General features: G+C 42.8%; 1 protein-coding gene across 4 annotated transcripts in view; it reads left to right on the top strand.

The window, feature by feature from the left end:
- Positions 1 to 12,641, top strand: part of celf5a (cugbp, Elav-like family member 5a) — a 229,824-nt gene that overhangs the window by 122,652 nt on the left and 94,531 nt on the right. For all 4 annotated transcript variants that reach the window (XM_088312772.1, XM_088312773.1, XM_088312771.1 and 1 more), the window contains exon 3: positions 5,783 to 5,831. In XM_088312772.1, the coding sequence (XP_088168898.1) occupies positions 5,783 to 5,831 (49 nt within the window). The remainder of the gene's footprint in view (positions 1 to 5,782; positions 5,832 to 12,641) is intronic.

Below are 12,641 nucleotides of genomic sequence, written 5' to 3'. Positions count from 1 at the left end.
CGTCCTTCTAATGCTAATCGGCGTACTAGAAGAAGCCATGTAACAGATGGATAGCAACAGTTATGCTGCGGAAAGGAGCTATTCAGCGTTTGTAAATAGCGGCACCTACTCAAATAAAGTCACGACATTTTTGGTATCAAAAGTGCCCTTTCCGGAACGCAATCTCTGCTTTGCAATCACCCCAGAGGATAATGATTAACTTTATGGTTTTCTTCCTTTCTTTCTTTCCACGGTGGCAGGCACCGGCGTTATGAACGCGGAGGCCTGCAGGTGTCATTCCCAGTCAGCGATTCAACTTCTAAATCCTGTTGGTTGTGATAGGAATCCCAAAGCTTATAGCTCGCCATCTTCTTTGCGATGACTGGCGCCGCTTATCAGAAGCGCCACACTGCTGCCGCCAGCACATTTCTCAAACGTGGGGTACATTTGAAATCACACGGGGAGGGAAAAACACAAACGCGCGTCTCGCGTGATGCGCCACCGTGGGGAAAAAGGCCTTAAAGAAAGTCGACGTTAATGCGCCCATTAGGTACGACGGCTAAAATGAATTCAATTACCGTGAATTACACGCATTTGTCTTTGAAGATCGCAAAAGTGAAAATTTTGAAAACGAAAAACTTTGTCATGTCCAATAAAACGTCCAAGATTGTTGGCTTCAGTTATCTGTGAATGCCTTCCATACGAAAAGTCAAATTGGTACTGCGTGAAATTGAAATTGAAATTCGATTGAATCGAAAATCGAATCGAATCGAACCCTTGTTTATCTAATCGATTTTGGAAATTTGAATCGAATCAACTACAGTAGCCTGTCAAAACAGGAATTGTTTTAGAGTTGCTAAAATAAATACATATATATTTTACACTTCGCGAGATTAGAATACGTTGAATTGTACTCACAGAAGAATTTCGGCATAACTATTAACCGATTGTGGACCTAAACCGGTTTTGCTCTTAAAATTCACGCTGAAAAAAAAATGTTGCCTTTTTCTGAATTTTATTTCACCAAGCGGTTGCGTGGAATAAAATCATCTGGATCTCGGAAAAAATGCCACGTAGACTATTCTTCTCCCGAGACCGTTTTTCAGTGAGTTAAAAATGAAAACCATTTTTTTAGCATGACCAACTGTTGTGAACTTGCCAGTGAAATATTTTTACTTTGCGAGCTGGCGAACGCCAACGATTTGGCAGTAGAAGTCCGGCTTGAAATGGCTTGGAAAGTGGAACTCCAAATAATTTGACGGCTACGGTTGACTTCCGATTATTCCATCTTGCTTTTGCATTCTTTTCCTTTCCGTCACATTTCTTGAGGAGGAAAACCAGAAATGTAAACAATTGCTTTGTGACTCCCTCGGCGGCCGCTTCCCCCATCCTATTGTAACACGTCAGATTTATGAGAGGACAGTCTCTGGGATCAATGATTATTAATTCTATCAACAGCGAAGGCGAAGTCAGAAGGGGGCTGTTTATGCCCCCCCCACCCCCGTTAGCGAGCATCGCAGCAACATAAGCTTTGATGGCCCACTAAATACATTAATGATCCCAAGACAAGCATTACTCCGTATTAAAGCTGAGTGAAAGCCAGCAGACATCATGCATATTGTATGCTTACTTTATTGCAAATACTGTAAGTGCCATCCACGTTTACTATGAGAAGTCGTTACCGAACCTGAAACTTGTTCGGCGGCATTTTTTTTTTCTTCCCTTCTCTCCTCCTTTTTGACTTGTTGCAGTGGCAATGGCGCATTCCATTCCTATTCCCATTTGAAATTGTCAAATGTCCCTTTCGAACAAAGGCTTTGATTGTGACGGGCTTTGGTGATTCTCCCCCCGTTGTCAGCCCGTGTCTCGTCTGCTGTCTGATTAGTACTTGCAGCTGTCTCGTCCTTGTCAGCGCCGGCGTGTTCGCCGTGTCCAGTCCTGCCAGCCTTCACGTCCTTCCCACCTGCGCCTCATCGTCTCATCCTCATCGGTTGCCGACCTTGTTGTACTGCCGTTACTGGTTACTTTCACCCATTTGTGATGTTCTCGTTGTGCTTTTGCCTCGGTTTGAAATCATGGCCTCACGATAGGGCTGTGCAATGAATCGGAATTCAATTATGATTACGATTATTACACTCAACGATTGCATAATCGTCAAAAAACGATTAACACATGTTCAATTTTGTAATTTTTTAAATTAATTTTCACATTAACAGGATGCCGTAACGCGGAAAACTCATTCACAGAATAAAAAATAAATAAAAAATGAAAACAATCGACATAAGTGTTTTTCGCAGGACAGTGACCATATTAAAAGAATATTAAAATATTACTAATTTTACAATATAGACAAATCAAATCAAATCTAATACTATAGTGCGTACAGCTCTGAGCAACTGTGATGTCATTTTCAGTCGACTGGAGTGACAAAATGGCCGCTCCCAGAGATGGCTAAAAACAGCTGGATTTTGCTACTTAACTCATAAACTGCAAACGTGATATTTATCAGAATGCCATGTTCACACCAGTGAAGGCGCGTAGAAGATAAAATTGCAAATCATTTTGGGGGGCGTGACTTCCCCTTTAAAGTAATGCAAAATAATTTCTATTTCAAAGAGTGCGCTTCAGGTATGTCAAATGAAATGCAAAGCTATTTTTCTTTTTGAAACAAGTGAAACGGGTTGAAATGGGTTAAGGACATTAAGAATTATTATTTCTTTTGTTTGCCTAGAGGAGAAGCAGTAGACATAATGGATGGATGGATGGATCGTAGCGTAATATATTATCAATAAAATAAATCAACAAGCTTGCTAAGAATGCTCCTTTATCGGTTCTCAGTCAGAAACAAGAAAGACCAAAAAGGTTGAATCGAGGCAAATGTTTGTTGAATTTGTTGTTTTTCTGACAATTCTATTCTCAGAATTTATTTTTATTTATTTTCTTTTTGTCCGCCCCTCACAAAATGACAGCTTAATTCTTGTAATATCACACCTACTCCTTTATTGAAAGGGGCCTTTCTGTAAATCCATTTAAGGTATTTCAGCCAGACAATTATCTGACCCGTCCGTCCGTCCGTCCGTCTTCAAAGTGGAGCAAGCGGCGAGAAGCCCAAATCCCGGTTGTGTGCACACTACATTACGTCCCGTTGGCCCAAAGGGGCTTCGTTCTCAGCCTTCATATAAAACAGCCGCACGCTACCGCTAAGAGCTTTAATTCAACTGACTGGAGGCTTAACTGAGCAAATGAGGCGGCTCAACGAAGGCATATGGAATTATAGATTTTTCCGAAGGCGTGAAAGCAGCGAGAGAGAAAGAGTTTGAGCTCCAAACTTGCAAGTTGACCAAGACTGTTAGAAAATGAGCAAGAACTGCTAAGTCAGCTGTTTTTTTTTTTTTTTTTATGTCAACACGTCTGATTCGTCATGTCATTGGAGTTAAAGTCATAGGGTGTCAGAAGGCACGTGAGACCTCGCGCTTGCCTCACACTTCTTCGGTTTGGGGTTCACATCTCGGCTTCCTGTGTGAAGTTGCCTTTTATGTTTTGCCTGTGCTTGCTTTTGCTGTTTTTTTGTTTTTTTTTAAGCTACTCTGGCTTCCTTCCTCATTGCAAAAACATGAAGGTTACTTGAAAACGGAATGCTTATTTAGTTTACGCGCCCTACAATTGACTTGCAACCGTCTCTTGTCCAAAGCCGGCCGGGCTAGCTCGGCTCCAGCTAGCCGGCGATCCGACAGAAAATGGATGCATGCGTGTTCTTGTCTTGCCTTTCAAGCCTCAAGGTGATCCTGCAACGCAGCCTTTATAGTCAACCTAAAAAAAAAAAAAAATAGCGAAAGAAACTTTGACTGTATCCTTGTTTGAACTGAACGGCAGTGTACAGTACAACTGCACTGCGGCATCGACTGGATTTTAAAACTGAGAAAGAAAGTTTTTCGCCGTGTTCATGCTTCACTAAATAGCGCGTTTATGAAGCACAAAATGATAGAAATCCTCTTTTTTTTTTTTGCTGTTGTGGTGTATATGTTTTTAGACCTTTCTTGTTATACCGAACTCATGGGGATGTTTTTTTTTCTACTGTGATTTCTGGCGGCTATATCTGACTATTCCCATCTCAAGAATCTGTGAAATATGTTATTTATTTATGTATTTATTTATCTATTTTTTTATTTATCTATTTATTTGTATTTATTTATTTTTTTATTTTTCATTTATTTATTTATGTATTTATTTATTTATTTGTATTTTTTTGTATTTATTTATTATTTTTTTTTATTTTTCATTTATTTATTTATTTATTTTTATTTGTTTATTTATTTTAACCAGAGCGACGGCGGATTTGGGCCTCCTCCGTCACGCGTCTGAACAAAAAGTCAACCGGCTCCACCGAGGCGTCTTTATTTTGTCCGGGTGACATTTCAAATACGAATCTAAAAGATTTCCAGTGGATGCAATTCAAGTCTTTTTTTGCTCTGGTTCGGAGGTCCTCCTGTCGGGGTGCAAGCGCGTTTGACACCGAAATCTCGTCCCTTCGGCTCGGCATTCGCAAACTCGAGTTCTTTTGCTCTGTAACGGGAAGAAAGACGATCCGGCTCGGGAGGGGGTGGGGGGGGGGGCTCCAAAGTGCACCCCTCACAAGCATAACACCCTCCCTGTTTTCCTACAAAGACGTACCCGCCGCTCGTTATTATTTACGACGGGTACATTTATGGAATAATTTCAGCGAGGGAAGGTTACTCTCTTCCTCAAGGTGAAAATGGATACATTTAGCACTTAATGAATAAGGCCCGAGCGTCTCGGCCATATATCAGCATGTTATTAAGACATTTTAAAATCCCATTATGGTGTTTCTCCTTGAACATGTCATGCTTTTATTGGACTGCCCTGTCTTTAAATCTGACCTTTTTCTCAGCCCTGCTCGCGAACGGGACAAGATGACAATCTGACAAAATGTGCGCGGGAGGAACAAAATTTGGCCGAGTGATACACCGATTTATCGGGGCTGATTATCGGCATCAGCCTTTTTTTTTTTTTTTTTTTTTTTTTTAAATTTTCGAGGCTGATGAATTAAAAGCTGTTTTATTTTGACTCTGCTGAAATTTTAATAAATGTCAGTCTATTACAACTCACATCTTATAGAAAACTATTCGCCGTATTTTATTATTATTTTTTTTATCTTTAAAAAGATGTTTGTTTTCATTGAACATTGAGCTCTGTGCACTTTTTGTTTGACTTTTCAAATTAAGTTGTCTATTTACTAAGATCTATAAAAACTTTACCATGTTGTAAATCACTAAAGTTGCTTAATAAACATGTCCTTAAAGGCATTTAAACGAAATCAATTTTTGGAGTTTTTATCTCTCAAGATTCCGACAAAATGTTATCCCAAAAACCAAAAGACCAACAAAGCAAACGCGAGGCAGGTGAACGTGTGAGCGTCTGACGCCGTGGCAACACAATCATCTAATCCCGCCAATGCCATTCTTATCGGGGTCCAGTGGATTAGACTGAGCCTCCTCGCCATCGAATCCTTCCCAGACAGACAGACACACTCTCCGTAGGCTCACGAGTCACACACACACACACACATACACACCCCTTGATCGATCGATTGATCCTCTGACTCATCCTGATGCCGCTTCTTCTCGCTCATCCTCTCACTAAGACGGCCGTGCATGCTCTCCAACGAATATTACGTTGATGTGTGTGTTTTAAAAGCAGTTGTGAACGCGGACAACAGGAAGTGAACACGAATGGAGTGATCCAACAGTCCTAACCTGGTCTTTCTTGTCTCCTCCCCTTCCAGATGACTCGCCCCATCCAGGTGAAACCGGCCGACAGCGAGAGCCGCGGAGGTAATCGAGCGCAATTACGCGACAAATGCGAAAAGCGAGATTTACGGCATCTTGTTTGAAAACAGGACATTCGAGTCGATTGTGGCGTGAGCGCCGCACGTTGTTGTGTGGGCGACCGAGGTGACAGTATTTTTTTTAAAAATGTTTTACAAACTCAATTTCGACGCAATATTGCGGCAGTGGAATGATTTCAAAATGCGTTTCTACAAATACTGTAAAGGCTGTCGGTAAGTTAATTAACGCCCCTGGTCATGATTTATGGAAATATGTTAATTCGAAGATGTCAGCGGTGGGTGTTGACAGTTTGGTAACAAATTACAATTGCTCGGCTTTGGCGGAGTTGCACTGTTTTTTTTTATTTATTTTTTTTAATTTATTTATTTTTTTCATTTTTGACGTTCATTCCGTTGGCCCCATTTTCCGCTTCTCGGCTAATTCCTTTCATGCTTTCCCTCTGATCTCGTCTGCTATCAAGTTACACATTTTTTCTTCACTTAATCTGATTTGAAATCTGTTCTATTGCAACTCAATCCTTGTCTACCAAATTGAAAAGACGAAGAGAAAAAAAAAAAAGCGTCAACATCCATATTTAACACGAGCCAAAATGGAATCCATGTCATCTTTTTTTGGCTGCTTGTTTCATGCATTCTGAACAGAAAATGGATATTTTTATTTATTTATTTTTTTTTTTAGGATTTGTCGCTCATCAAAACCCGCAGAGATTCCCTCAATTCTCATCGCGTTTGCGCCTGAAATGAGCTCATAAACAATTAAAGATTTAAAACAGGAGGGTGGGGGCGGGGGCAGTGGATTCCTCTCTCCCAACCCTTCTCTTCTTGTTCCAAGCGCGTTATCGTTTGATTCACGTTGTGAATTAGATGGTGACGTTTGTGTCGGAAACATGTGAGTAAACAACGCAGAGGGAGGAGGACTTGGGGGGGTGCGTACAGCTTGGCAAACAATCAATAAATGTGCAGGGCGCTCGCCAAGATCCTCATTACTCCGGCTTAATTCTGTCGCCTTTGATCGCTCCTGTTTTTTGGAGGAATGTATTTACTCCCGGGCGCGCCTATATGCTAATGACATGAGGAGGCGTCCTTCAAGAAGTTGAGAAACATTGCTGTTTTGTTTTTGAGAGAGAGACAGCGAGAGAGACAGGGCGAGAGAGAGAGAGAGAGAGAGAATTTGGAAGTGGGGGGAGTGAGAGAGAGAGAGAGAGAATTTGGAAGTGGGGGGGAGAGAGAGAGAGAGAGAGAATTTGGAAGTGGGGGAGCGAGAGCGAGAGAGAGCGAGAGAGGGAGAGAGGGAGAAAATTTGGAAGTGGGGGGGAAAAAAAGGCGGGATAGAAACGCGCAAGCGATGCCAAGCGCATGCAGCTGCCGCGATGCACTTCTGAGGCTTTACCTCCAAACCTCTGCCGATTTGGTGCGAATTAGGATGGCTGGGCACTTGGCCGCCTGTCAAACAAGGCTTCAAAGGACAGGACAATCCGGTAGAGAGTTGCTGGAGAGGCCAATAAAGCTCGCAGAGAAACTGCCTGGGTTGCCTGCCTGCTCGCTTCCTTACCTTCACTCAGCGTGTAATAGGAGTGATTAGACAAGCCAAAGATTGATGTCCCCTATAGCTCCATCGATTTAGCCATTGTGCTGCTGTGTGTCCACATTAACAATGACACTCAGCTGCCTCTTTACTTGCTCACGAGCGGCCACTTTGAGAGTTCCCACGACACGACGGTCAGTCAGCGCGGTGTCCACTTACCGACTGGCGTGAAGACCCCATTGAGGAGGGGGGGGGGGGGGGGGGGCGTTTGCGCATCTTCTTAAATGAGCAAGTCAGAGTGGCACCGCAGGGATCATCAACTCGGAGTTATCTTATAGCCGACGGTAACGAGCTCATTCAGTTGGGAAGCTCACCCCCAAAAAAACGGGAAGTGTCTTTGTGAAGGCTTCGGTTCAAAAGTTATTTCCGACTGTAAAGATCTGCAGACTGGGAAAATGACCCAAATCTCGCTTTGGACACTTAATTAGATTGTGGAAGTATGCAGGTCAAAGAGTTGGAAAAATCACTCCAACAAATATGGGTGTGACAGGAAAACATTTTTCTACCAAAATTGAATCCTTCCTATTTCCAATAGTAAGCATCCGCCGAACTCCACAATTAGGAAATCTTGCTACTTCCAAATTTTGTAAAAGGATCTAGGTGGTAAAATTTGAAGGCCATTTAAAAAAAAAAGTCAGCAGTCAACCTATTTTCACAACCATAGAGGCGTATTAAAAGGCGCCTTCTCAGTTACGGGTGCTAGTTATGTATTTCAAACATAAATACGTCTCTCTGCATTATTGGGCGCTAAAACATATGCTAGCTTATAATATACGTTAGCATGCATGCGCACTAAAACATATATCTAAATACATAATTTAGCATGCATACATGCTAAAACCTATGCTAGCTTAATACTTTCGTTAGCCTGCGAGCACGCTAAAACATACTAGCAAATACATACATTAGCATGCATACACGTTAAATCAGATGCTAGCTTAAAACATCTGTTAGCATGCTAAAACAAATGCTAGCTTAATACTTTCGTTAGCCTGCGAGCACGCTAAAACATACGCTAGCCTGCGTTTTGTCTAGCTCCATCCTACTCAAGAGCGCACTAGTTCAGAGAAGGAATCAAAGTAGAAAATCATTTTCATGACAATATTTTGCCAACACCAACATTCAGACGTCCCCCCGCTCCTCCTGACCTCCTTGTAGCTTTACTTTTCAAAATAGTGTAAATGTGTGTTTTTGGACTGAGTTGATGAGGCAAAAAATGACCAGCAGGAATACATCCTGGGAGGATTTTTTTTTTCTTTTTTTTTTTTGGGCGTAATTTGATCCTATTGGCTTTCAGTATCATTTTCCGCCACTAAGGAAGTGTTTAATTAATTACCGGCCCATGCGCACTTGAGGGAGACCCATCAGGGATAAAGACAGTCTGGCCCGCTCTCTCCTTGGGCTGCTCTTCTGGTCCAATCGGGGCAACCTATTCCTTAGTGCGTCACGTTATACTAATTAATCTCATTAAGGGGAGGAAAGTTGAGATCAACGTCGTTAGGGAAGACCTCTCCACGGTGGTTTTTGTACCTGCTGGACTTCAGCTCCTCCAGGACGTCTCCGAGAGCGACCACACAATGTTTCTCTGCTTAGTGATTTTTTTTTTTTTTAAACGGAAACGGCCTGTCGTCGGGCATCAAACAAAAAAAAAAAAGTCCTTTAATATTTCATCACCTCAAGACATTTAATTCAAACAGAGCTGTTTTCATTCAGGAGGGGGGTGGGGATCCCCCTGGCTTCCCCTGAATCTGACACAAAAAAAACCCCAAAAACTGTTGAACCTCACAGCGCTCCGAATGCGTCGTCTGAGACCAAATCAAAGGGAAAATGTACGCTGGAGTAAATTCCTCCAAACACTCTGTCAGCCCCTGCTGCTGCTTAACAAAGACACACTGCGAAATGAATATTAATGGCCAATCAGCCGGCTAATCTAGCAGAACAACAGACGTTTCACATTGAGCCGCCATGCTCGCTCGCGTACGTCTTCCGTCACTGAGGATGCCAACCATGGAGGGGCGCTGTTGTTGTTTGCGGCGAGGCGGCAACAGGGACCGGCCTCGCCCCGTTTCCTTCGCAGATGGACATGAGCTAGATTGATTTTCCATCACACGTGGCGCTGACGACCGGCACTGACTGCCGCTGATATTTCACTTTTGAAGGGCTGTTCTCAGAGTTCTCGCCGTCCTCACCCCGGAGAAATCAGCTTCGGCCGCCGGTGAATGAAGCTTCAAATCTGCTTCATGAACCGGTTGTAGTATTTTTGGCCTCCACTAGATGGCACTCTCTGTTCAACATTGGGCTGAAAGTACACCAACTTGCCATTTTTTTTAAAAACCTTTTATTTAACCCAACAGTGCCATCTAGTGGACTCCAAAATACAACAACTGGTTCATGAAGCAAATCAGAAGCTTCATTTTCCCATCGCGACTTACAAGTACCTTTGACTTTGATCAACTCGGTCATCTTATGTCGAATAAACTGAGCGAGATTAGTTGGGTTTCAGAGAAAATAAAGGTTGAAAACGATCATAAAAGCCAAGCCCGGTTTCGAAAGTCTTTCAATTTGACCGATTGCTCAACATCGTGCGAAAACATTTTGGCGAAGGAACGTGGCTGCAATTTAACAATGAATTGTGTTGTTCGTGATCGGGAGTGTCATGAGTTGGATGTCTTCAAGAGTCCCGTGGTTGTTTTAACGTGGAATAATTGATAGTTTCTCTGCCTTGACATTGGGAAATGAACTTTGAAGGGCATCTAACTTTGTTTTAGTCAACAAGGAACGTGTCCAGTCGCTAGCAACCTGATCTGGACCTCGGCTACCTTTAGCCACCTTTCTCAGGTGTCTGTTTAGCGTCTTTTAAATCGAATGATGATCCTTGACCGTCTAGAGGAGAGTTTTTGGAGTAGCATGGAGCATTTTCATTCCGTTTGGTCAACTGTATCGTTCCTAATCGGAAACCATGTCCCCACGTAAAGCCGGCTAATTTTGATTCTTAAAAATCTAAAGTCCAAGCTCGCCTTCTTCGGGTATCTTTTGTGTCGAATCGGTCGGTCTCTTTTTCGAGACAGAAAAAGTAGCTGGTGACCCGATGTTGAACTTCAGCCGCCTTTGGGTCAGATGTCTTACGAATTTGATTGATGGTCCTTGACAGCCTGGAATAAAAAAAAAAAAAAAAAAAAAACGAAATCGCCACAAGTTATGTGCCGTGCTGTATATTTGACGAGCATCTCAGTTCATCCTCACCCCGACAAGGAATTTACCGATTTGAATCTTATCTAGCGTTCTAATCCACCGTGCTCATATTTCATTCAAAATGATGACGATTTGAGCCAAAGGATGGTTCAGTGCGGAGAAGAGAGGAGCACGTTGTGCGTCAGCTGAGCACAGCCGGAGCCGCAGCCCAGCAAACAGGCGCTGGCATTTTCCAGGCGGGCCGGCCACCCACTCAGCCGCCCACACAAACATCTCGCATGCGAACCCGCACATGCCCAGTGGGGTGCTCGCGAACAGGAAGTCGCACGTATCGCGAGGAATTAAAAACTCCCCGCTGCTTTTTTTTTTTTTTTTTTTGCTCGCTGAGCGGCAGCGTCGTATTGTTTGTGTGTTTTGGACCAATTTTTTTTCTCTCTCTCTCTCTCGAGTTCACTGAGATGTGACGGAGGAATGAGAAGGGAGAAACAGAGCGAGGTCCAATAAGTTAAAATGTAGAGCGAGTACAAGGAGGCTGGGGAAAAAAAAAAAAAAAAGATTGAGAGAGCATCGGGGGCTACATGCTCGACTGCTGTTCGGCGCTCTGGTTTTTTTTTTTTTTTTGATGATGAATTTATCTGGCATAAAAGACAACAGAGTGGTCCATGTATTAAACATCAGTGGCGTTCTCCTTTCTTCGAGAGACAAAGCTCAGTAATGAAGCAGGCAGGAAGGCCTCTAAGCTCCACTGATCTCCCCACCGGTGGCGAGGGAGAGGGGTAGTTAAAAGAAAAAAAAAAAAGACAGATTGGCAAGAGTAGAGAGGCGAAGGAAGAGAATTTGTTCCGAGGCACTGAGGTTGAGAAAGATAGAGGGCTGGAATAAAAGCAAGAAAAGTGTGGCTGGGAAAAAAAAAAAAAAAAAAAAAGCAGCAAAATGCTGAACAGGAGTTCTTCTCCCTTTGGACTGGAGAAAACTATAGATTACCAGTCACAATGTGCTAGGCTGGGCACAAACGGAGATATTCCAAATAAGAGCGAGCTTGTTCAGAGGTTGTCGGGATCAGGCTGAGCTAATCCCAACACCAAAGTAGGCGGCGGCCTCTTGCTCTCAAACTCACGGGAACAAGACTCAAACAGGACCGGAACAGTCCGATAAATAAAACTCTGACCTGAACGTCCCGGAACGTTCCGGTCGTTTCACTCCATTTTCCACTCCACTCCTGTCACGGTTTTACTCGTTTTACTCAACATTGTCAAAGCATTTTGAGATCTGAGAAAATAGACAGCTTAGGTTTAAAAGTTGAACAAAAAGCGCACGGAGCTCTCGTTCAATGAGAACAAACGGGCAGCATTCTGCTGATTGGCTGCGACAAGGAACCAATCAGATGGTGCTGTGGGCGGGTCAATCTGCTTCTGCAGGCAGGGCCACCAGCACAGCAGAGAGAAAGAGATGTGATCTGCAGCGAGCCAAAAATAAACTAGCCTTTAATTTATTGGCCTTGGAAGTTAAAAAAATAAATAAATAAATAACAAATATTAAAAATAAGGCTGATTATCGGCCGGGACGATATTTGGCATGTTGCAGATTATCGTCTATCCACAGCTGCTGTCAGATTTCTGTCAAATAAAACGACTTCATCCAATCATTTTATTGTATGATACTAATTTCAGTGGAGATGTATGGAACTACCTAAAAACCGGAGTTTGTCGTTTACGCTAACTGGGAAACGTGATTCCTAATGAGTTGTCTTGGTCACATTTAATCTGTTGTCAAGCAAAAACCAACTCTTTTAGTCACGATGTATATCCATCACTCCATTATCCCAAATTTTATACAATGCATTTAGGAGTGCCGCAAGCACCAACACTCCACCGGTGTTGATTTGCAAAGGCTCAGTGGTAACTTGAGTTCGCCGTTTTGTTCTGAGATGATGTGCCAAAGATGTTCAGCTAATATGGGAAATGGTTTCAATTTGGCTTTGCAAACTATGCAAAATATTTTTGAAGTAAATCAAACGGG

This window comes from Idiotropiscis lumnitzeri, chromosome 13 (genome assembly GCF_059441095.1).
Source record: "Idiotropiscis lumnitzeri isolate Australia: NSW breed Sydney's pygmy pipehorse chromosome 13, RoL_Ilum_1.0, whole genome shotgun sequence".
Classification (NCBI taxonomy): domain Eukaryota; kingdom Metazoa; phylum Chordata; class Actinopteri; order Syngnathiformes; family Syngnathidae; genus Idiotropiscis; species Idiotropiscis lumnitzeri.
Note: the sequence above shows the minus strand (reverse complement) of the source record. Positions and strands in the feature narration are given on the sequence as shown.